The 24,068-nt window shown below is 43.7% G+C and overlaps 1 protein-coding gene across 4 annotated transcripts in view; it reads left to right on the forward strand.

The window, feature by feature from the left end:
• Positions 1–24,068, forward strand: part of PAMR1 (peptidase domain containing associated with muscle regeneration 1) — a 45,847-nt gene that overhangs the window by 3,910 nt on the left and 17,869 nt on the right. For 3 of the 4 annotated variants that reach the window (XM_026055597.1, XM_026055598.1, XM_026055599.1), the window contains exons 3-5: positions 3,127–3,241; positions 8,412–8,629; positions 12,658–12,765. In XM_026055597.1, coding sequence (XP_025911382.1) covers positions 3,127–3,241; positions 8,412–8,629; positions 12,658–12,765 — 441 coding nt within the window. The remainder of the gene's footprint in view (positions 1–3,126; positions 3,242–8,411; positions 8,630–12,657; positions 12,766–24,068) is intronic. The other variant, XM_026055600.1, reaches the window with a different exon arrangement.

Below are 24,068 nucleotides of genomic sequence, written 5' to 3' on the forward strand. Positions count from 1 at the left end.
GGGCAGGGCAGGGCGGGCGCCCCCGGGCCCGCGCCGGGAAGGGGCGCCGCGGCGCTCGCGTGGCGGGGGGGACCTGGCGAGGGAGAAGTCCCGTGGGCCCGGCCAGGGGAGCTGTGCCGTTCCTGGCATCTGCCGGCGTGGCCAGATTTGTACGTGTGGTTGAAAACCAGCCGAAAGGACGCCGGATCATTTGGCAGGAAAAGAAATGGTATGCAGTAGTCCAAAGGGATGTTACTAGGAGATAATATATACATTGAGAAAAGTCATGTGAGAAGTCACATCTACCTCCTCTTCCCATATTGGCCTGTTTCTGAATACCATCAACACTTCTGCTCTCATGCTCCTGTGTTGAGTCCGCTTGACCTCTGAAGGTGCTGCACATTGATGCCATAGCACTCAAACAAGAGATAGTGAATTCTTACCAGAGGTCTCCTCAGGACCTCTCCCTTCACAGACCCAGGGGTCTCAGTGGGCTAAAACCCAGAGGTCTCCTGGATTGTTTTCTTTTCTTTTAGCAACAAGCCTTAGAGGAAATCTTAGTGTGGCCCTGAAAGCTGCCTTTTTTCAAGCAGGAACGGAACAAGGATGTTGAAACTTTGCCCAAGTGGGTTATTTTTTTGTAAATGAGGCAGGATTTGCCAGCATATGTGTTTGGGATGTAAATTATTCTTGAGAACTTTCCAGGTCTCCTGCAGATTCACAATGGGAAGACAAGAGATTCCTTCTGATTGACAGATGATTGAACTGTTGGTCTGGGGAGTCAGCCTAACCTCTGCTAGAAGGGCTGGAGATACAAGAGTGCAGATCTGATCTGACTGCAAAGGTGCTTCATGCAGAGAAGGGTGGTAGCAAATCTGAGAATGTTCTTTTGGAGGCGTTCGTTGAGTGGCTCCTCTTTAGCCTTTGGACCACCTGCTTGCCTGGCCAAACCTACTTCCTTGGCATCAGTGTTCAGAAAGTTCAGGCTGTACCACTGCAAACAGAAAAGTGTATTTAGTATGCCTTGCACACAAGTATCTCTTTGCACCAGTTCTTTGGCTTTCCTTTGTTAAAGGCATAGGAAACTCAAAAGCCCTTCGGGGCGAAAGGGAAACTTTCTCTGAGGTGATCCAAGCCTCCTGTCAAGCTATCTGAAGATTTCTAGCGGCTTTGTCTCAGGTTGTTTTTGAGGCAGGAGCCAGCGGCAGCACAAGGTCCTGTTCCTTGCTGTGGGAAGGAGCATTATCATGTGCACCACAGCAGATCCTGCTGTCCTCACTGAATCCTAATGTGGCTGCAGGGCACAGTCATTAATCCTTTCCTTTTACACAGGGAACTAAGCGAGCCACTGAGGAGGATGAAACACTTGTGAGGAGCTCCTCTGTGCAGGATTTCTGTTTCCTTGGGTCTTGCTTAATTAAGGGTAACTGAGGGTAAATGAACAAAGGGTATTTCATTTGATCAACTCTTTCTTAAGAAGAAAGAGGAGTAATTGACCCTCGGTTTTCACGTCTCCCCATAGACCAGACACAGCAGGACTGATTTCCAGATGCTAACATCAGTGGGAACTGCTGATGCTTGATACTTCTCCAAATCAGGTCACTGTCACCCTTTCCCCCCAAAGGAAACAAGACCCCTGTGGCGAATGTTAAAACCCACCATTCTAGTAGGGAAAGTTCATCCTGCATTAGTGGTTAAAAGTTTAGGGTCCCTCTTTGGAAACAGGTGGGGAGGAATGGGGTTTTCTGATGGGCTAAAGAGTTTAAAAAGAAGAGAGAGACTTGCTGTGGAGGTCTGTTGGGTCATTTGTCTTTTTACTTATCCTAGTTATTTGTGGTGTGCAGCCTATCGGAAGCCCCTGGTTCAGTTGTGCTGTTACACTCTATTGCAGTTTCTGGCTTAGGGATACAGCCTCATCCCTCAGTGAAGCAACAGAAGGTTTACTAGGGAATGTAGCCATGTGTAAGACTCCATAAGAAAAGATGTAGTCAGGAAAGTACAAACTGAGAAATGAGTTCTTATTTGGTGTCTAATGATTTAATTGTGCATTTTGCTAGCACTTTCATTTGCAAGTCACTGAAGGCTCTACAAACAACTTTTCTTCTTCCGTAGAGGAAAATACTGTTAGCCATATTTTATAAATGGGGGAAAGGGAGGGGTTACAGAAGGTGAGAGAAATCTCTGAGCTAAATATGTTCAGCATCCAAGATGAGGCATTAGGACAACTATCCCTGGACAGCTGCCTAGGGACAGCTGCAGGCCAGCCATGAAAAGATACTGCTTTCTCAGTGTGTGACCTGATCTGCCTGGTTGTTCAAGTCCTTCTTTAGTGATTTTCTCAGGCTAGGCAGAACTGACAACAGCCCTTCATCTTATGCTGTTGATGCTGGGCATGGAAGTAGGTTTCGTGGTATGGCGAAAAACAGAGAGAGATGCAGACAGAGTAGGACAGGAAGAGAAGAAGAAAAGGAATGAACCTGAGAGAAGGGATGAGGACTGTATATTATACATATGTTACACTGAGTCATTGGTGGAGGAGCCATGGTGGTTATATGTCCCCATTGGCATGCTGACATTAACATGTAAGGTTGATGTGTTGAATCTTGAGGATGAACAGGTCCTCTGCAATGAACTGAAAGTGCCTTCCACCTCTAGGAATTCATCAACTGTTTTTTCTTCCCAGAGTCTCCTTGGGAAGGATTTGAAACTATGGTTTTGTGTGGAACAGTTCATCCTCTCATTGTTTCATTCACTTGGACTAACTGGAGTGTTCATTGCACTGTTGGTACTGTCCCACCAGCTTCCTAGGCTTCAGTAATTACTCAGATCCACATGAGATCCATCAAAACTGTTCTGAGCTGGAACATCAGACAGATGGAAGGATGGGCTAATTCAGAGTGGGATTTGTGGGGCTGCCCCCTTTGCAAAGTGGAGAGAAGCAAGAAACTAAAGCTTTTCTTGGGGCACTCCTGTACTCAGCTATCCATTGTGCAACTGTCCCATTGTTTTATATACCACCTGGTGAAAAAGTGTGTTTCCTCCTGAGCCACCCTGTCCTCTCATTCCAATATTACTTTTACGTGTGTTTTCTTCAGATGCATTGTGAAGGTCCTTCACAGATCTTTTTTTCCTTCTTTTCCTCCCTAGGGTGTGGACAGGTTCTTCGGGCTTCTAGGGGCCAGATTTTGCTGGAGAGTTACCCACTGAATGCACGATGTGAATGGATTATTCATGTTCAAGCTGGATTTAATGTTGAGTTAAGGTAGGTTGCAGTGGCTTTTAGCCAACACTGTTTTCAGGTTGACAGTGGGGCATGTGGATAACCGAAGAGTCTCAAGAAGGGTAAGATGCTGAGGTCTCGGTAGCAGTGAAAGTACTGCCACCACTTTGCATTTGGCAACTCAGCTCTTTCCTCTGGCTTGGCTTGTGATGAGCAACTACTGTAGAAATCATCAACGCTCTGCCTTCGATTCTCATTTAGGACGCAGCTAGGTGCTAAGGAGAGGTTTCTCAGATACTGGGCACAATGTATCTCTCTAGATCTCTTCAAGACCACTAAAGCATTCAGTTTCTCAAGCTTTCTAAAGCATCCAGCTTTCTCAAGACTGTACCAGGCTTAACTAAGACAGAATCTCTGAAGACAACCTATAGGAACATTTTGATGTAATGTCTTATGCCAGGAAAGGATTGCCTTTGGGACCTGCCTTACATTTAGCCTACATTTTCTGTCTTCATTACTTTCACTCAGTTTACTAGCCCTGTCCTTTACCAGTCTGTTATTCCTCTTCAATCTATTCCTATGCCTGGAGGATGTGACCATCTCTCCTTCAAGTCACTGCTTGACTGAGCTGTGAATATTTAGTCCTATTAGCCCTCCCCTGCTGACTCAACCTCGCAGTTCTTGAATAGGTTTCTTTGCCAGTGCAGAAGAGCCGCTACTTGGGGTAATTAATATTGTTTCTGCATGCGTGTGGCAGGGAGCTCACACATGCAGCAGGAAGCTTGGCAGGGGATCAGATTCAAAACCCACTAGGTAGTATAATAAGAACAAGAGCTAAAGTCTTCACATCAATATTTCACCAGCTTTGGAGCCCAGGCAAAGGAACGATGCTAAATACACAAACATATTTCTTCCTATATATTTAAAGAGAGACTTAATATTTAATAAGAGGAAGAGAAAAAAAAAGCTTGTGGTGTTCCCATGAACATACTAGCCCTTTTCTCAGACTTGCAAAAACAAGCCTATTGTGTAGTTATAAGCAGCTGTAGTTACTGCCTGGATAGCACGGTAGCCTCTGGACTCTGGAGAATTGTGTACGGAGTCAGAGACACAGGGGAGCAATGCTGTGAGGGGGTGTTTGGTGTTCTCATGACACTACTTTGCATCACTTGCTGGATGTGAGCTGTACCTACCCTGTTTCAAAAAGTATGGTTGATTAGGAGTATACAGCACAAGCTCAGAGAGGTGATAACCTGTAGTTTTTTACATTTCTATACAAGGCTCTGTCAGTTGAAAGGCTATAAAAGTGCTTCAGGAGTTGCAGGTGTCACCATGTCTTCACTCTTAAGAGGATGGGAGTTAGAGTGGAAATGGATCCTGTGTATGCACATCACTAGTAAAATGCACCCATCTCTGGGGTAAAGAGATGGCATCTGGCTGACACAGGGCACAAGGTACAAGAATGGAAGGAAAGGCTATTTTAACAAAGAACACTAAAACAAGCAAAAGTAATTTCCATGATATCCTTCATGGCTGCACCAAGGAGACACTCATCTGATTTTAAGGCAGAAGAAGATGGAGTGCTGTAAAGTAAGCTAACAGATGTACTCACTCTTTGGAGAAATAAGACCAATAGACCTCCATTCTAGGGCTGGAAGGCCACCCACATGCATGCCAGGAAGATGTTAGCATCATATGAAATCTGTGCACTTCACTCCATTTACCTTTGCTGTTACCAGAAGATGCAAAGCTTTGTATTTAACATGAAGGTTACCCCAATGAGAATGCCTTTCTCTTTCTCCCTGTGGCCTTCTTTCCTAAAGTTAAACTCAGTACTAGGCATCTGCTTGTTGTGACATAGTGTTACACTCTTAACTGTGGAAATCTCCAAGAGGTACCAATCTTCTGTTGTCTGTTACTACATTTATCTGAGCTGGGTAGTCAGAAGCATAGGGTAGGAGAAGCGTAAAGCCCTGTGCACAGCCTGAACTGAGCCTGACTACTGGGTGCCTGCAGATGCCAGGGCGCTTCTAGGGAAAGACCAGGAGCCATCCTGGCTGCCCACAGTTAATCCTGCCACCCTGCCCCAGGGCAGAAGGCATAGGAGGAAACTCAAGGCAAAACAGAGAGCATGAGGACCTTTATCTCCCTTACATAAGGATGCTTATGTGAGATAGTCCAGCAGGTAGGTCCTGTGGCAGCTGGTGCATTTAACTTGAAGCCTGTCCTTCAGGCCATTCCTACACAGAAAGGCAGGTACAACAAAGGAGTCCACCAGAATCTTCCTCCTGGGCCTGCCTTCCATGGCCAAATCTTTGCCTTGACTGCATTTCTGTATAAACACACCAATTCCCTCGGCGGTGCTAGCTCTGCTTAGAGCTGCAGTGCATAGCCAATGTTGTGCTGAATCAGCGTGACTGCTAACAAAAGAGCTCCTTTCTTCCTTCTTTCTGGGCGTCCCCCACACATCCTGTGCGCAGCCATTCTGATGGCTCGTGAGGGCCGGGGATGGGGACAGTGCAAAACAGAAGGGGGACAGAGCGCTTTGTATACTTCTCTACTTACACGGGGCAGGAAGAATGAAACTCTCAGGAACATAGATAAATCTTCCCTTGCCTTGAGCTGTGCCACACTGTCCTTTGGGGATTGGCTAAGCCGAGCTGTTTTGATAAATGGTGCCCTGATTACAGTGGTAGTTTGTTTTCACTGCTTGTTTTCCAGTCTTGTTTTTCTTTAGGTAGTGATGCATAGGCTCCCTCAGCCCGAGCCATGTCAGGGGTGTCATACCACAGTAGAAGTAGCACACAACTTACAATCATTTTCTGTAATGCTTCAGGAGAGAGGCAGTTTTTCAATTTTTTCCTTTGGTTAGAAACTTTCCTCAGAGGGGTTGGTGTGTGTATTCACGCCGTGGACACTAACCAAATGAAATCCAGACAATACTTTATGCTCCTTTTTGTATCTGACGACCTAAAGCACTAAATTAACACGCTTAATTTCATAATGTCCAAGAGAGTTAGGAAGTAGTCACAATTTCATAGGTGAGGGAACTGAAGTTCAATATATTTCTTGTAACTGTGATTTAAACAGCAATAGACCTTGCGGTCTGTAAAGGGTCCACTGAACTAGGCCAAAGACGAGAGGATTTGAAAAGCCTTTGGCAGGTTTCCTGACCTGCCACTTCAGAGTCTCAATCATGGGATCCTCTGTCATCTGTACAGCATATTTGCTTCTATCCCAAGTTAAATAAAATGCAAATCAGACCCCCCCCCCCATGGCTTTCACAAGTTCTGCTATGGTTTCACTATTTTTAAAGCAGAGAAAACAAAACAATTAAGAGCAGTATTCTGTATACTGATCTTTCGTTCTATCTTGTCTTTGTCTAATACCTCTCAATATTCTTTATTCAGGAACACATTGTTGGCCAGAGAGTTTGCCTCTACATTTGCCAATAATACTATTTGACAGTAGCCCAATTCTGCCCTCCATTGCATGATTTGCTTCCCAGAAACATTCCCAGTGTACTTACACACATACTTAATTTTAACCAGAAATATAATAGTTCAGAATACCAGTAAATATTTTTAGGATTTAACTAGCATAAACTATAGCCTGATAAGTGTGACAAAGATGAATGGGTTAATATGTATAGCTCTATAACTTCCACAAGGGTAGATCCCTGGGGTTTAATCTGCCAGTGAAGGAATGTTTTGAAGATGTAGTGTATAAAATGATGCCTATGAGGACATCTCTGGGAAACCTGACAGAACTAGAATTCAGTCTCCCTGATTTATGCATTTTATTTAAAGCTAAGTTGAATTAATCTCTTATGCATATTAAAAGCAGATGTCATTTGTTATTACTCTACCTTCCGCCGGATGATTTGGAAAATCAGGGGCTCTGCTCCTTTGGTGTAGATCTCTACAACTGCTCATTTGTTTCACTTCATGTGATGCTCTAAAACTGACCTGAACGAAGATGACTGAGTGAGCAGACCGCTTGGGACAATTCATGAGTGGGAAAAGGAGATCATTTCACATAACATGGGCCTTCCTTTATGACCTGAGTCCCAAGAAGAGAAGGGCAGGAAATGAGCTCCTGTACTCTTTTGCTTCTTCAGATTGTGAGATCTGGTGGCAGATCCAAAATTTGGCTCTTCTCTTTGGTGTGAAAATGCAGTCTTTCCAAATCACTAGGCCCACATTGAAATTGCCCACATTGTGTAGGCAATGTGGAAGATTTAGCCTGATCCTAAAGGCACATAGCCTATGGAACTAGGAGTTGTCAGGAAGATTGAGTAAATTACAAGTTTCATTTATAAAATGTTCTGTTGAACCGTTAGTATTATGGCTGTCTCCCAGGCCCTGATCTTTTAATTCTTATCCTCTGCACCAAGGCTGGGCCAGGCTCCCCAGCCATTGCTTACTCCCCAAATGCACTTGGTGTTTCTCATTCTCTCTTTTTCGTTCATATTCTGGTGGAATGTTTTGGCTCTGTGCCTCTGAATTCAAACAGCAGCAAATAACGTTGTTAACGAACAAGAGCCTTGTGCAGTGGCTGGATAAAAGCAACGAAAGACAGACATTCTGGGAAAAGGCTTTAAATATTTCATTTCTGGATTAACTCCTGTCCCTTATTCCTGCCCCAAAAGAAAGGCAAGAGCCAGCCATTGGAGATTTACTACCACTTTGTTTCTAATGTGAAATGTGCTGTACTCTTTCAGGTTCCCTTTTTCTGCCTCTTTCTCTTACTGTCGGGTCTCTGAGCTTTCCTTGTACCTCTGATCGCTGGCTTCTGAACATAACAGTGTAAATAGGTTTTGATCATTGGTCTTTGATAGTGTTACTTTCAGCACTTAGGACTTTATTTAGGGGGAAACACTGATTTTTAGCAAATAGCTAGAATAGAGATATGCCCCCTGTAGCATCTGACCGCAAATGAAAATTTTATCATTGTGAGGTGGTTAGCATCCTGATGCATGTGAGCAGACTGCATCATGCCACTTGAATGTTCCCAGGGAGCAACTCTGCAGAGCTGAGCTGGCTTCCCAGGATCATGATGCAAAAATTGAGATGAACTGAGGGGGACTTCGTATAATCAGAGGCTTGTTGATTCACTGAGGCAGGGGCACTAACATAACTAAACAGCCAAATAAGAGACAGAGTGCATAGGTGAGGGTGTGCACTTTGACTGTGTTTCCTTCTTCCCCAAGGTTTTCCATGCTGAGCCTAGAGTTTGACTACATGTGCCAGTATGATTATGTGGAGGTCCGTGATGGGGACAACTTGGACAGCAGGATAATTAAGAAATTCTGTGGAAATGAGAGACCACTTCCCATCCGAAGCACTGGGTCTTCACTCCATGTCCTTTTCCAGTCTGATGGTTCCAAGAACTTTGATGGATTTCATGCTGTCTTTGAAGAAGTTACAGGTAAAATAATCCAAAAATGGAACATGCCACTCATTGTTGTTAATTCAGCCTCACTAATCTCTCTCTCTGTTTTGCTTCATTAAAAACTTTCATGCTGTGTTGCCAACAGCAACTTACACAAAGTCAGTGCAGGGAAGGTCCGAAAGCCATCAGATGGGTTGTGAAAGTGAAGCTCTTTAACAAAGACTAAACTCCCACTACCTGTGTGAAGAGCAAGCACATTGGCTGGCACAGAAAGGCTGCTGTTTTGTGAGACCTTTCTGTTTGAATCCGAGAACTAAGAGCACAGAAGAAAGTAGAGGAGGGGACATGTATATCTTTGCAGCTGTGAACTGCTCAATGCTGTGTGCAGGACCAGAGTCACTGTCTCAATTAGCAGAAACCTGATGCACAGCCTCATGATTAGCCCAGTGAAAATGCCCCGACATGCTTGTTGTTTCATACCATTAGGACTTTCAAAAAAAAAAAAAAGGGTACAAAGGACAGATTCTTTTCTTTAAGAAAAAGAGGCATTTCCCATTCTGTGATGAACTTGATATTATGAATGACAGAAACAGGGCTCTGGAATTCCTGTGTGTTTGTTAGTACTCAGTGCTTGGTCCCCCCCATTGCTTTCTGTCTTTTCTTTCTGCCTGTAAAGTAACACTTAAAATGTAGTTGGCTCCTCATTTTGCCATTGCTTTTGAAGCAGCCTCTATGCTTTTCCTGGATTTTCCTTGCTTGAAGTATATAGAGAATATGTAGGGAATATAGGGAATTTTGGTCAAATCTATCCACATTACTTCTGGCACAGAAGGCTAATCAGAGCATGCTGCTTTGCCATTGATAAACCCTGCTGGATCTGTACCTCAACATTACTCGCCTTACGTACACCCTGGTGACCCACATTTCATGAGGTCATCCAAGGTATATCTGGCTCAAGGAAGTTTAGTTAGTTTATGTAATCTTTGTATAAATATACAAACCTACATTGGATCAACTGTTACTAGTGTTTGGGAATGTAACTAGCAATCTGAAACGCACATAACTGTGTGCAGTGCCTATGCCGTTCCTTAGCCTGCCTTCTAGTAACTCAGCTGTTACTTTTAATACCAGTTAGCAGCATAGCAGGAGCAGTTAGCTATTGATAGCTTGCCTGGGCTTCCAGCAAGAGAGGTGATACAGAACAAACGAACGTGGTGTGGGCTATGTTACATAAGGACTGCCTACACTCAGGGAACTTACGTTTTCCATATGGCGCAAGCTGAACTGATTCTGTTTTCTCTGCCCAGCAGGGGAATCTTGGTATTCGAATACTGTTGAGCACTTTATTTCTGCCCCATTTTTAGTGGTAATTATTTTGAGGCTGGGTGGTTGCAAGTGTGGTAATCCACACAGAGCATGCTGCAAAGGGCTTAGAGTCCGTGAGGAGGTCTCATTGTGTGCTTTATTATGGAGCTGTTCTGGCCTGATGTGTCGCTGCAGTGAAAGGCTTTTAAAGCACTCCCAGTGTCTCTTTATGTGAAGCATTAACCTGGCCAGCAGGACAGTTTAGGGGAAGAATACAGCATGCATGAGGCAATGTAGAATTGAAAGCGGGGGCAGCACAGGATTGAAAGCGCTGGCAGCACATTGCAAACTGAAGTATTTTCTCTGAAATTCCCCTCTCTGTAGAGCCCTGTGAAAAGCTGAGGTCTCTGGAACAGGTCGAATGAGGCTTGCTAGAGCAGTCCCCTGTGATGCAGGTGAGAGCAGCAGCAGCGCATGTGCTCACAGGATGTGGACTAGGCCATGGAGATGCTCTGATGTCCCCAGCGCCTTGCCAGTATAATGGAGAGGACTGGAAAAGTGGCTTGTGCTGTCAGCTGAATTCCTTCCCTTTCGGTCTTCCCTTCCTTGGAGCTCTGCAGTGGCTTACAGGTCACAGCCTGCTGAAGCAGTGACACTGACTGTGCAGAGGTGACTGGTTCAAGTGCCAGGAAGAGTTAAATTAATAAAAAATCAGCTGCAAAGCCTATATTCCCTTTGTGAAAGGCCACTGCATGCCTAGCCAAAGGAAGAAACCACCCAGCCTGCTGGGCTGCCTGTTCTGGAAGCAGGTGTTAGGCCCGTGAGCTCTTCCACCCGTCCTGTGCCAAGCGTGAAATGGAGCCCAGTGGTTGGCATGAGTGACTGGGAGCAATTCACAGCAGACTTCAGATGAGAATGAGGAGTGGCCAGATGAGGAGGCACCAGGAACTCCTAGGAATTAGACATATGTTGGATATGGTTAGACGAAAACCTGCTGTTGAATTCCAATAACAGTTTATTCTCTGTACCCCAAGCTAGTGATCTTTCACCTAACATAGGGGCTTTAACCTTTTGTAGTACTGTCCCATATTGTTTGCCTGAAGCTAAGCAGTCAAGACTCCTTTAAGAAGAAAAACATTTAGTATTAGGCTTTTTCAAGGAACGTGTCTGGCACTTCCCCTCATCCCCTTGACATGCTTGGTTCTACAGAGTCATGAGACAAAGCTGGGGTGAGGACAAAGCTGAACATTCACTGGCTTCAAACCAGTGACTACAAAATATCAGTCTGTATAGGCTCTTTTGCTTCTCCTTCACTTTTTCAGTGATATTTTAAGTTAGAGGGACACAATACAATTGCCACATAGATATTCCTTTTCAGGAAGTAGTGCAGTACTTTTCAGGAAGGAATTACTGTCCTTAGTTAGTCCTGAAAGAGACCTGGAAGATTTTCATTACCCAGCTAGATATGAATTTCTGTTACAACATCACATGAAACCTCCAGAGAAGTTCATATGTGGCTCCTATATATTTCTTCTCTCTTGCCATCTTGATATAAGAGGCTGAAAGATCATGCTTCAGGTAAAGTCTTTGCAAAGAAAACTGCTCATTCTGAGATCTGTCATTCTGGAGAGAATGTTTGAAATATAATAGTACAGAACCTCAGTGTAGGGCCCCAGGGACTGGTTGTTCCTGTGTGGAAAACTCAATGGTTGGTGGAAAGATTCCTGTTCCTGTCATGTGGAAGGTATTTCCTGTGGAAGGACAAAGATGAATGAATCTTTGATAAATGAATTTGAATGATGTCTTTTGTAAAAATGATGATTGCAAAGTTTAAGCAGTAAATTATTAGGCATGTTTGGATAATTCTTGGCATTGAGGATTATGTTTTTGTTAAGATGGACTTGAAGCAGGGCATCAGATCCAGAATTCCTCAGATGCTTGACTTATTCAAATCTTAAATTGGGTTTAAATTTTGTGTTTTGGCCTCCTTTCTGTCTGCTAAGACCCACATTTAGTTTGGAAAGTAATCTAGGTTAAGATTATTTATTTATCCTTCTGAGTATAAACTAATGTTCTATTCCCTTGTTAGAACTGGCACAAAAATATATGTATTGTTGTACAATGGAATTTGCTCATATTAAACAGAGCAATTACACATTCTGCTACTCCTTTATGCTAATATGTCCAGGTTGATTCATATTACTGCTAGATTTTGTGGTGTGCCAGAACTTCCCCAGATAGTTCAGGGTCATCGTGATCATTCAGAGCTTCCTGAGCCCAACACCGAAGCAGTGGTCCTCAGAGGCAGAACAGCTCACAAAGTTTGGGATGACATATGTCCAAGACCAAAAAAAAAAAAAGCAGGCAATCCTGGGTCAGGAGCTGAACTCTGGGATGAACTTCAGGAGAAATGTAGGTAAATACTAAACTTTAATTTAGGCTAAGACCTGAACACTGGTAGAGCTTGCTATAAATTACTTTTCTTCCATAAACCTTTCTCACTACCTGACTATAGCTAAAGCAAAATGGTAAGGGTAAGTGATGAATGCAGAGGAAAGAATTGCCTATCCAGAGAAAATTGTCTCTCCAGCCAGTAGAGAAGAGCTGAAGGCTTCTTGACATGCATTAGACCCTTTATGGTGTGTTTCTAACTTTTAACCAGAATATTTGATTTACCCCAAGACACAACTGTCATTAAGAAAAATCAGTAAGAACTCATCCGATGAGAGATCATGAATGTTCTTGTTTTTCTTTTGTAGCTTGTTCTTCATCTCCTTGTCTTCATGATGGAACGTGCATTCTAGACAAAAGTGGAGCCTACAAATGTGCCTGTTTGGCTGGCTATACAGGGAATCGCTGTGAAAACTGTGAGTACAGGCACTGTGCGTATGGCCTGCCTCCAGTGTTGTCACTGATTCAGGCTGTTAAGTGTTAGGAGTATCATCTATATGTAGGTTAGGTCAATCACAGTACCAGAGATTCTTGTGGCATTTTTACAGACACAGTGCTTGCAGTTTATGAAGGTTGCAACTAAAGAGCTCTGGGGCTTTGTATCTATGTGCAAAAGAATTGGAAAAAGAACTGGAGCTGGGAAGCAGCACACAGGAAATCTTGTAACTAGCTAGCCTTATCAGGAGAGGGATATACCTCTCTGCTGTTTTCCATTTCGTGGATCAGCCCTCCTCTTCTAACAGCACATACCTCAGCTGAGCCCTGTGTTTGATGCTTGAGCCAGAGTCAGTCTTAGGAAGTTTGTCTTCCCTCACAGCCAGCTGAAAGGTAGAGCGCTGGCACTCACGAATGACAGAGATATTGAGGTCAGGACAAACAAAAAAAGGGCAGATTCTGTCCTAATCTGTGTTGGTCCTCACGGTATGTGTAGTCATACACCTGTTTTTGTCCTGCCAAGCCAATTGTAAAATAGCTGGTTTCAAGTGAGATCAAACCAATTGTCTGTTCTAGCAATTTCATCCTTCATGCTTGAGCAAATGTCTTCCTCTAACAGAGCTTGCAAGAGCAAGGAGGAACAAGAATTGTGCAATATATGCTACGATAAAGGCTTTATCTTCTCTACTAGCTGAAAGGAACAGTGTACAATATTTGTAGTCACTGAGCTAGACCTCCAGCTGACCCTGGAGGATTTCAGTGATAACTGGTGAAGTCCAGCTGGGATCATATTTGGCCAAGACAGAAAGCATGGCTTACTGTGGCACCGCTGTGGCTGTAAGGCACATAATGCCCTGTCTGCTTCCAGAGTTTTCAATTCTGAGTCAGTGTATACAATATATACCAACCCGCACCAGTTCAAAATCTCTGCCCCTGTTGTGAAATCCTCAGGAATGGATTTTTCTCCTGGAATTGCTTTTACTTCATCAGGGAGTTAAATCACAGTGACATGATTCTTCCTTACATTACTAACTGTATTACTGTGGGATAAAAGACCTCTAGGTTTCTACAGATCCAGAACTAGCTGATAAGACTTGGCTTTTTCTCCCAACAGACCAGAGGAGAGGAGGTTGGTGTACATTTTCTGTAAGCCTGAAACAGCTTAGGTTCAATCCATCTTTGCCAGATTGCACAGATTCCTGGTGCGTTTTTTCTAGGGAAGGAAGGGGTTGCTGAAAATTGCGGGTTCCTGACCTCAGGGCTCACATGGCTGGCTATTTTGCTAACAGCCTCTTTATTCAGGGTAGTTGTTTAACAGGTTGTTTAGGGACTGGAAACTCATGAGCCCTTTGCAACTGCTCAGTGAAGTTGATGTTTCTGTCTTCAGGAGAGAATTAAAAAAGAGAAAATAAAATATTCCTGTCTGATTCAGAACAAACCTAAATTTCAAATTAATTAAATTTCCAGCAAACCTCAAATCCTAGTTTTGGTAGGCTCCACACTACAGTCAAGGCACGAAATGAAGCTTGCCTTCTTTTGCTACCTTTCTTTTGCAATTCCAGTATAGAAACTTCATACGTGCAACACGCAAAGCAAATAATGGAGGAGGTAGTGAAAAAATAAAAGGATGAGACTTCTGTCTTAGTATAAATGATGAAAGCTGTACTTAATAACAGAACAAAGGGAGAAGATACTTCAAAATATATGCAGTAAGATTTTTAACTTGACAGGAATCCTTTACTTTGATTTTTGAAAGAACAGTGCAGGTGGATAAAATACTTTATGATGTTTAGGGTTTTATGCTGGCCTTTTGTTTAGGTTAGGACATTTATCTTTCAGCACTTAAATTGCTCCCTTTTATAATATAGAGAAAGCTTGATTTTTTTTTTCTTGTGTGTGAATAGCAAACATCACAGTGGGAAAATATCATGAAAACCTCTGTTCTCTCTGACTTCAGAGAAGTATTTTTAAGATATTTCCTGCAGTGTTGCCAAAACATATCCTAAGTATTTTCCAGGAAAGTGTTTAAGGGAAAAAAGGCAGAAAATTAAAGTTTGATTTATTTTTTAAGAGCAAAAGGAAGAACTGGAAAAATATCTGTGGCTGAAATGCTTTAAAAATTAGTCATGTAGTTTCCTGAACAGAATTGCAATTTAAATGTTAGAGAGAGATCATGTCATACTCAGAAGCTTTCTGTCTGTCAGGTCTTGCAGCAACAGTGCTGTCTTTCCTGTAACTTGGTGGGGGGAGCCAAGGGAAATAAGTTAATTTCTTTGTAAGACATTCGCAAAGTAGTCACTTTTGGAATATTGAATATGACTTTGCACACTGTGGGGCTGATTCATTCAAGCTGGTTTTCTTGGAGCAAGTCAGGTGCAATCCTATTAAAGTCAATGGATTTATGTTGGTGAAAAATAGGTATCAGAGAGAAGAAAATTAGAGCCCTTCAATGTTAAGTGGATATAAAAGATTTGAGGTGGTGCAACAGAAGGTACTCGGAGAGATGGAATGGCTTTGGTTAAAGAAATCAAAAGGGCATATTTGGGAAGGATGGAGACTATGGGATTGTCTCAGTGAGGAATAAGCTGAGGCCAAATAAAACAAATTCAGCTATAGACACTTCAGGACAGAATCAGAAAACTTTATGTTCCTCACCATCCTAGTGCAGCTGTGTCTTTTTGTCTGTTGCCAAGTCTAGTTTTAACAATGTTTAACTGTGGGAATCACAGTGGGAATTATGGAAATCGCCTTAATGGGATAAACCTCAAGGAACCTATTTTTTCCTCTGTTAAACTAAATCCTATCTCTTTAACAGGATGATCAACACTGGTCAAGCTGCTTTGCTGGAGCAATATTCAACACTAATTGCTCTGTCAGTTGCAATTTGCCCTATTAATAAAATGATTAAAGGCACAGATTGCTTATAACTACTGTTCTCTTTTCTCTTCTGCTATGGCAGCCAAGAAATTGCCTTTTTGTTTACAATTTGAGGGGCTGATACAGTGATCTAAAGGCTTCAATAGCATGAAGTGAAATGCGGGCATGTGTCTTTCTAACAGCTGTTAATATTTAAGTCAGTTATGCTTAAAGGTGAGAACTGCTTAATCTAGATATGTCTGATTTTACTCTAGTGATTGTTTTAAAAGATTTTTATGTATGAAATCATAAAACAATTGCTAACCACTATAGTGAGATTTTTCCTTCTTTCTTCTCTTGTAAAACACGGTAAAGACAAATCCCATAGATCAGTAACAAATACCTTCTTACATATAAGCATGCTTTGTTATGATGATACAGTAAGCAGAGAAACCTAATTTCTAGTTAAAGTAACTTGATTTCATTCTGATCTGAATGGATTTGCAGGATACCTGCATGCACCTTCCCGTGACCCCTGAGCCATGCTGGCATGATTGAGATCAAACTCAGGCTTTTCTGTGTGACTTCTATGGATTTCAGTGCAAATAATCCTGCAAGCAGAGGCATAAGAAATAACAAAAATCAGATCATCTTGTTCTCTTATCCTGCAATACCCTGAAACAGAGCAGCAACTTTCTCAAATGCTATGTGTTAGAGAAAGAGTAACGAGCTAACTAGTGGCCTGACCCCGGTGCTAGGCATGCTGAACTGCATCCACTTGAATATCAGACTGTTAATGGTGCTTTACAGCATGGCAACTGCTTCTTCATCTCAATCTCAGAAAGGTCTTTTCTGAAGTCCCAGTGCTGAGTTTGCCTGCTGGAGAAGCAGCTGGAGCAAGATGGTGCTCCTGGTGCCCCATGGCAAACCCTTGCCCTGCGATCATTCTCCTCTGGGACGGGCCATTCTCACTCAGGAGTCCTCCCAGGGCCTGCTGGCCCCAGGGCGAGGGACCTTGACCTCCCCCTGCCCTGAAATTTCCTGTTACCTTTATTTCAAACAAAGCTGGACAAACTAGAGTTCCTATGCAAATAAGGAGATCTCGTGCTGAATGGGGAATTCAGGGCTCAGATCCGATTTCCATTTTCATTCTCTTTCTCACTCCTGTTTGCCAAGAAAAAAAGGTTTGTTCTGCATCCTAATGAAGGGACTAATTCGGGTGACTGAGCTGTGTAGACTAACTCCTTGCTGTAGCCTTTGATGTTGTTGGTGCTGGCCTTACCATGTTCCAGGAGGCCTCTGAAAATAGTTTCCAGGCTCTTCTCCACTGCAGGTCTAATTCCCTTCCATTCTCCTCTGCCCCATACGACTGGGGCTGGGGCTGGTTCTTAGGGATGCCCTCCCCCTTAGCTGACTGACTGACGTTTAGATGGGGAGAAAGCATTAACACTCCCCCACACCCTGCCTTGTTCCTGCTATGGGAGAAGTGAGCCCAACTGTCAGTGCTTGGCATAGGCTAGACAGAGTTTTAACCTCAGCTGAGTGTAGGGCTAGGCACTGGGGAGAGTTTCTGGACATAAGCCATTTTTTTTTCCACCCAACCATGGGCATGTAATGCAGAGCCTTCAAAGGGAATGCTTAATCTTTTTTCTTCTGTTAAAAAAGATTCTCACTAATAGATTTCACGGAGTGCCATTACCTTGCTGTCTGTAGTCACTGGTATGTATTCTGCCATTTGCAGGCTGTGTCAAGGCTGTGTGTATGCTACAGAGTTACAGCGGGGAAGCTGAGGTGTAACAAAATGCCCCTGAGGCCTTTCTCACCGCTCTGACTCAGAATTCAGCCCTATGCCATTATGGAAAATGTTCTGAAAAAAGATGCAACTCTTGGTTTTCCTACTCTTAGCCCTGCCTTCTTTCTTTCCCAGTGGAAAATAACTTATTACAGCCTTTTTAAAAGGACAGACTTCTTCCCTGATTGTGGCAGGCTGGCTTTTTTGGTGCGTATGTCAAGGAGGTGAGATCAAGACTACACTTTCTCTGTCACATTTCTGCTGCCCTCCCTCCAGGCTTGCCTGTTTAAGATGGGAAACAAGAAGAACCCAACTCCTACTGCTGAAACACACACACACCTGGAGCTGCTAAGAAGTAAAGGCTGGTAAAGGCCTGTCACAGTACAAAGTTCCCCTGCCTTGAGATCCATACACCAGCAAAAACCTTTAAGTGGAGTGGGGCAGTTCTCAGGTTTTGCAGACCCATTAGAGGTTACAGGCTAAAGCCTAAACCGCTAAAGGCGAGATACACTCAGGGGTTGCTTGCTCTCTAAAACATTCCTAGGAATCCCTCAGAGGAAACGTAGCCTAGTTGCTTGTTTCGAGCACTATTACTCAGTTAAGTTGCTCTTTATGGGCTAGGCTATTGAGGAGGACAATTAGTTATAGATAGGTTGAGATAATCCTGCAATGAAGTCATGGCCAATGCAGTCGTAGAGGAAGCTTTATTGGCCCATATGTCTCTGCTGAGCTGCCTAAGATGATAGTGCTGCAGGCCTCAAGAGATGTATTTAAAAAGTCACCTTCAGCGTTTAGTTCTGGTGGGATAATTGTTCTCTCTTGTTCTTCTGAGCTGATCAGAAACTTGTGGTGTTGGCTAGACACTGGTACTGCGTTATGCGTGTTGCCCCATAATGCAGTATGTTCCTTTTCAGGAGAATCGTGTGTTTAAAAGGAAAGACCTGTATTTAGCTCCTAGTTCCTGAATTCAAAAGGCTTAGCTTGAGATGGCAGTAGAGATTTCTGCTCCCAGTTTTCCATTCAATACCTTTCTTGGGGGTTTCTCCCTTGGTTAGAAGGATGCCATAGCTGTTTACATAACGCTGCTGAACCACCAAACATTATGTCTGATGTTTTAAGGTAATCTATGTCTGGTGTTTTAAGGTAATCTAATACCAATTTTGCGTTATCTTAATTCACAGAGCTATCAATTAAAGCTGTTCAGCATCTGCTACACAAACAGCCAAGATGTCCCTATTGGAGGGCAGGAACAGCTAGGAGAAGGATGAGGTTGATGGCTGAGGATGGAAATTGCTATCTGTATTTTATCTGAAGCAATCACTAAACCACTGCTGCTTGTGTATCAGATTGCAGAAAACTGGTCCCTAGGACCGCTGTTTTCTTCTGCTCTGTCAGTACAACTGTTGGGTTGGGCAAGAATACCATTTAGTAGTGGATTAATCTCATAATGTTTCTATAGTGATTTGAAACTGTAGCGAGTAAGTGTTGCTTATAGCAAGGCTGAAAGACAGCACAACCCCTTTATTGTTTACTCTTATCCCTTTGTTGGTTTTCTCAATGTCTATTAACTAGCCAGATTTTTAGTTTCTCAGAAAAGAAAAATGTCTGGTAAAAAATGTATTCTTCCCAGAGCACAGCCCCAGGTATTGCTATCATCTAAATCAGATGTTGTCTTTCCCTTAATATAATCCATTCAAGGATGGGCCTGTCCTAGGAAAGGAGATGTATTTCTAAAGCACATTAAATTAATTCACAGGAAATCTCCACTTTCCCCACCCCAAAACAAACCTGGGCATTTTCTTCCATCTGATCACATGCCTGAGAAATAAAACCATCCATGGGCTTCTCGCTGGTGTGACTTGCCATGTGGAAAGATGAATCAGTGTTGCAGGAGGACAGTTCAGTCCAGGCTGTATTCCAGGTAGCCCCTCCCACACTGAACAGGACAAAGATAGTTTTCCCCATCATTTTGTCACTGAATTCTGAGACTAAGTCCTCCCCACAGGGCTGCTTTAGTTTATGGCACAAGTCAGCTCTTCAGCGCAGCATAACTGCATAGCAGGCCACAAGTAAGAGTCAGCATCGTTGGCACACTTTGCGGTCACCCTGACCCTGTGCAAAGGCTGCACACTAAGGAGGGCTGGTACAGTTATAAGCTGCTGATGGAGATGTTTTCTGCCTCCTAGCTGAGGAGGAGGAGGTGTATATTCTGATTTCTTTGGAGCTAGAAGAAATAAGATAAAGGCTCAGAGTAGGTTATTGATTTGAGGTCTCCGCCTCTACCTAATCCTTGTCTTCTCTTAAGACTGCTGATAAACGCTTCATAGCTTCTCAGGTGCAAGTGTACAGACTGCAGGTTGTTGTAATGCTTTGGGGTAGCCTTAAAACTACTTGGAAAGTTTTCTGGAACAACCATCATGCTTAAATGCTGACAGCTTTCTCCTGTTTTTTCTCCAAAGTTCCTTCCAAGGCTTTGTTCCTCCCTGAGGATTTTGCACTCGCACATCTCTGAGGCCAGGTATCTTACACACTTTCCCTTGTTTTGCTGGTGGGACAGGATTTCACTGTCTTGCACACTGTCTTGCAGCTGATACAAAACACTATCAAAGCAGAATGGCCACAGGCGGTAGAAACGATGACACAAATGATCAGGCAGTATCCCAGTTGCTCTTTCTTATGGCTCCCATACTCCTCTTTGATTTCTTCAAGAGCTAAGCAACTGCTTTTCACAGCCAACCAAATTGCCCTGCCACTTCCTTAGTACTCTCCTGCTTTTTAGTTCCTTTCATTTTCTTTTTCCCTATGCTCTCATCTCAGCACTTGGTAATTTTGATCTCTTCTTCTTAAACAGGCAATGCCAAATCTTCCTTTCTATCTCAAATCCAGTTTAGAAGACTGCAAAAGGCTGAATAAACCATTCTGTCAGCTACACTAGAGTGAATCTGTATCATTAAAAGATGTTTTCCTGTTATATTTAATGCACATTCACAAACATGGTCTCAAAGCAACATGCCTTTCTTTAGAGTGTCTCTCATCTGGCATTGTCTAGGCTGGTCCCTGCTTAGCTGGAAAGCTGACATCTCCAAAACGAAACACCTCAAAGTGATTTACTCTCCTTTGTACTTTGATATAATAATGAGCATATCAGCTTCTCTGTTCCCCTACAGTCTTCCCCCTGAGCAGATGGCGGTCTCCTCTACAGTGTGACACTGTAATGTTTTTCAGGGAGGACTTGTTCTAAATACTAGTTCTTGCTGCTGATAGAGAGAGAGAATGCTGAGGATTGTTGGGATTTCACTCAGCCAAATATCCCATGCACAAACAGGTCCAGTTGTATAATTAAATAGGCCATCCAAATACCGGAAAGGTTGTATTCAGAGACACAGCTTTCTAAGGGCTAAGAACAATGCTGATAAAGATCAAGTGGCTAATTGTAAGCAACAACCTCCAAATTGCCTCTGGATGAATAAATCACAGTGGGTGATCCAAGCATATTTTCACATGGATACTCTCATTCACAGAAGCAGGGAGCTGGAAAACATCAGGGGTGAATTCCAATTGGCTGGAGAGGAATGAAAAGATTTTGGTTTCAGTAGGGATTACATCATAGTTTTGTGTAGTTATTCCTAGCTGGTGGAACCGCTGCAAAAGCAAAGAGGCCCAGAAAGCAGAACTGGAAAGCTACTATCTGTAGTACTTGGGGTTAGCTGATCAGCTGTGGTTGTTATGATTTCCTTTGATATTTCCAGGATTAATGTGAAGACTGGCAAAGTTCAACCATGAGAGGAGCTTTTGAGCTTCTAGAACTCTTTCAGAGGAATAAAGTAAGGCCAGAAATCTGTGTGGTGAATTGTCTGTCCCAGCATTTCTGCATGAAATGTGGCTGGAGCTGGACATAGAGATGGGAGAATGTGTCCTGGGACATCCCGAGGTGCATGCTGGAGGGGGGAAACCCAGGTCCTTTGAAACAGGTGAATGAGGGCAGAGAGTTGATCCAAAATCCTCACTGATTGGCAACCTGAATGGAAGCCACTGCAACGCCTGCAGCACTTTTGAGGAGTAATCCTCTTGGGACTTCTCCAGGGCTTGCATTTGATACAAAAGATCCTCAAAGGCATGTAAGCACTTATTTGCTCTTTTAGCAACTGAAATCACCATGATGTAGGCACTTTTGTGAAGCTGGCTGTATCTCAGCCTTGCCTGTCACAGTGCCTGTGGTGGGGTAGAGACTGGCTTTATCTCTGAGGCCCTGCGTGAAGCCTCACCCACTTGGTGCTGCATCTTGGTGACAGGCCTGGTACAGGCAGAGCAGTTCAGTGTGGGTGTGCAGCTGTAGCTGTTCAGAGTCCTCCTGTTCTTGGAGGTCCAAGAGTACTTCTTATTCCAGAAACTGCCATCACTATGAACAGCTCTCTATCACAGTAGTTTCCTTGCCTTTTCCTGTACAGGATCTGCCTCAGTGTATTATTTTTTCCCTGCTTTGAGAGTCTTGCTTTAAAAAAATCATTTTCAGCCCAAATCTTTAGCATTCTTGGCTTTCCTTGTTCATTCCCTTCTAATTTCTGGTTGTAAAAATTGCAATCACACTCTTTTTTCACCTAAAACCCAGAGCCTGCCAGCTCCAAAAAGTAAAAGCTCTGAAGTGCAACCAAGAAGACAAACAAGCAAGCTAGACATCACCAGGTCCCCTCAGACATGGCCTGTGCACATGGGCCGAGACCGCCTGTCCTCCAAAGTGGTTCAGCTCCCAGCAGGCTGTTCCTGCTGCAAGGAAAAATGACTATCATGTTGCAAAGCTGAAGCCATCTAGCCTTGCCTGCTGACTGTCATTCACATCCAGCTCTTGCCAGGATCTGGATGAGGACAGCTGGGCTTGTTGTCAAGTGCAGCTTCCTAGTCAGCAACACTCTCCAGCATAGGAAAGTCAGGTAGTTCAGGAAGGTGACAGCAAGAAGGTTAATGTCCTTATGGTGCCATCCCTGTAGTGATTGCTACTGTTTATTAACGAGTGCTTGAGCTGGGAGTTGATCTTGAGAGCAGCATCCTGAGATGCCAGGCTCTTTCCTAAGCGTAACTATGGTCACCACCCTGTAGTGAGCTCCTTGTAGGAAAAAAACCTGTGCTGAACTCACCACAGGCTCAAGGTGACTGTCAGCAGTGTCATGGGGAGGAGAACATTCCCACCACAACTGACGCAATTTTTCGATTAGGTGTTAGACAAAGCAGATTTCTCACGTGTCAACTGCTGGGAGGGACACTGCCTTAGGATCATCAACCCAGCATGGCACCTACCTACCCTGGGACCCTGGGACCCTGAGACCTCTGCCCTGCTCCCTGCTCCCTGCTCCCTGCTGCAGGACCTCATTTACCCCATGTGGCTGGTAGCAGACTTATGATGTGCCCACAGTCCCAGCATGGAGAGAGGTTTGAAGGGTTCTAGGCAGAGAGGAGCCTCACTAGCACGCAGGGACTCCTAAAGCATCAATCTGGAGTTGGAGCTCCTCCTTGGTCATAAGAGCTGTTGCATCAAGGTCTGACAGGCTCAGAGAGGGGGTACTGCTTTGTGCCGAGGAGAGGGCAGAGCCACAATGCCTCCGGATGGCAGATGATGGTGGGCTTTTTCATCAGATCCTTTGCCGTAGTCATATACTTGCTTGAAAGCCCTGCTCAATGCTTAAGGGAAGTGATAACAAAGCAATTCTCTGGAGCACTCTGAGCCATGGCCTGCAGAAATCCCTCACCTCATTCCCTCATTGAGGACAGAGCTGTTCTGAAAACATTTTGACAGCAAAATGTTATGCTTTTGGCTAAAGTTAGTCTCTGTGGGTTTATGCGTTAGGCATTAACCATCTCTGGGCTGCTACACCAAGCTGCAGCGGGATTATGCCTCAGGGGAGCCATCTGAGTCCTCCCCCACATCAGTTCTGTTCTGCCAGCAAACCAAGTGAGAACCTGGAATGTCCTCACCCTGAGGATGCACGCTGGGGAGAGGGGGATAAGTGCGGGAGAAAATGGTGTCAAAGATTTGCATGGACTCGCAGAGCTCATGGGGCAAGATTAGAGAATAAGCTCTGTTAAGAATGAAGATGACAAATTCTGTAAGTCTGAATTCTGAAAAGCTTTTGACCATGGGACTTTGGAAAGGGCATTGCAATACCCACCAGTAACTGCCAAGCTGTCCACAGTTGGTTCCTCCCTTAGCTCCTGTGTTTTGCATTCAGGGACACTGAACTATCTCCTCCCATATGGCTTTATCACCTTAGTACTAAACTCTGTTGCTGTGAATGTTGTGTAGGATTGCATGATGGTATAATTATTTAATGCTTGTTTCTGAGCAAAGCTAGGGTAGCTAGGTGTAAACTTACTTACTAAGAATAACAGGAGATAACAGCTCTGTTCCTAGCTCTGCCACTGACTCCCTGCCTGACTTCAGGTAAATCACTTAATGTCTCAGTGCTGTAGCTTCTGCAGCAGTAAAATGCAGATAGAGACTCATTTAATAAAGACCTTGGAAATACGGAGATTATAAACTTTAAGAACTGTTATAGAATGATATTCAGGTAGTCACCTAATCAGTCGTGCCCTCGAAGCAAGTTAAACCAAGAAAAAAAGTTTGATCAATTCAGAGACTTAGAG

The sequence above is a fragment of the Apteryx rowi genome, unplaced genomic scaffold (genome assembly GCF_003343035.1).
Source record: "Apteryx rowi isolate R43461 unplaced genomic scaffold, aptRow1 scaffold_124, whole genome shotgun sequence".
In the NCBI taxonomy this organism is placed as follows: Eukaryota; Metazoa; Chordata; class Aves; order Apterygiformes; family Apterygidae; genus Apteryx; species Apteryx rowi.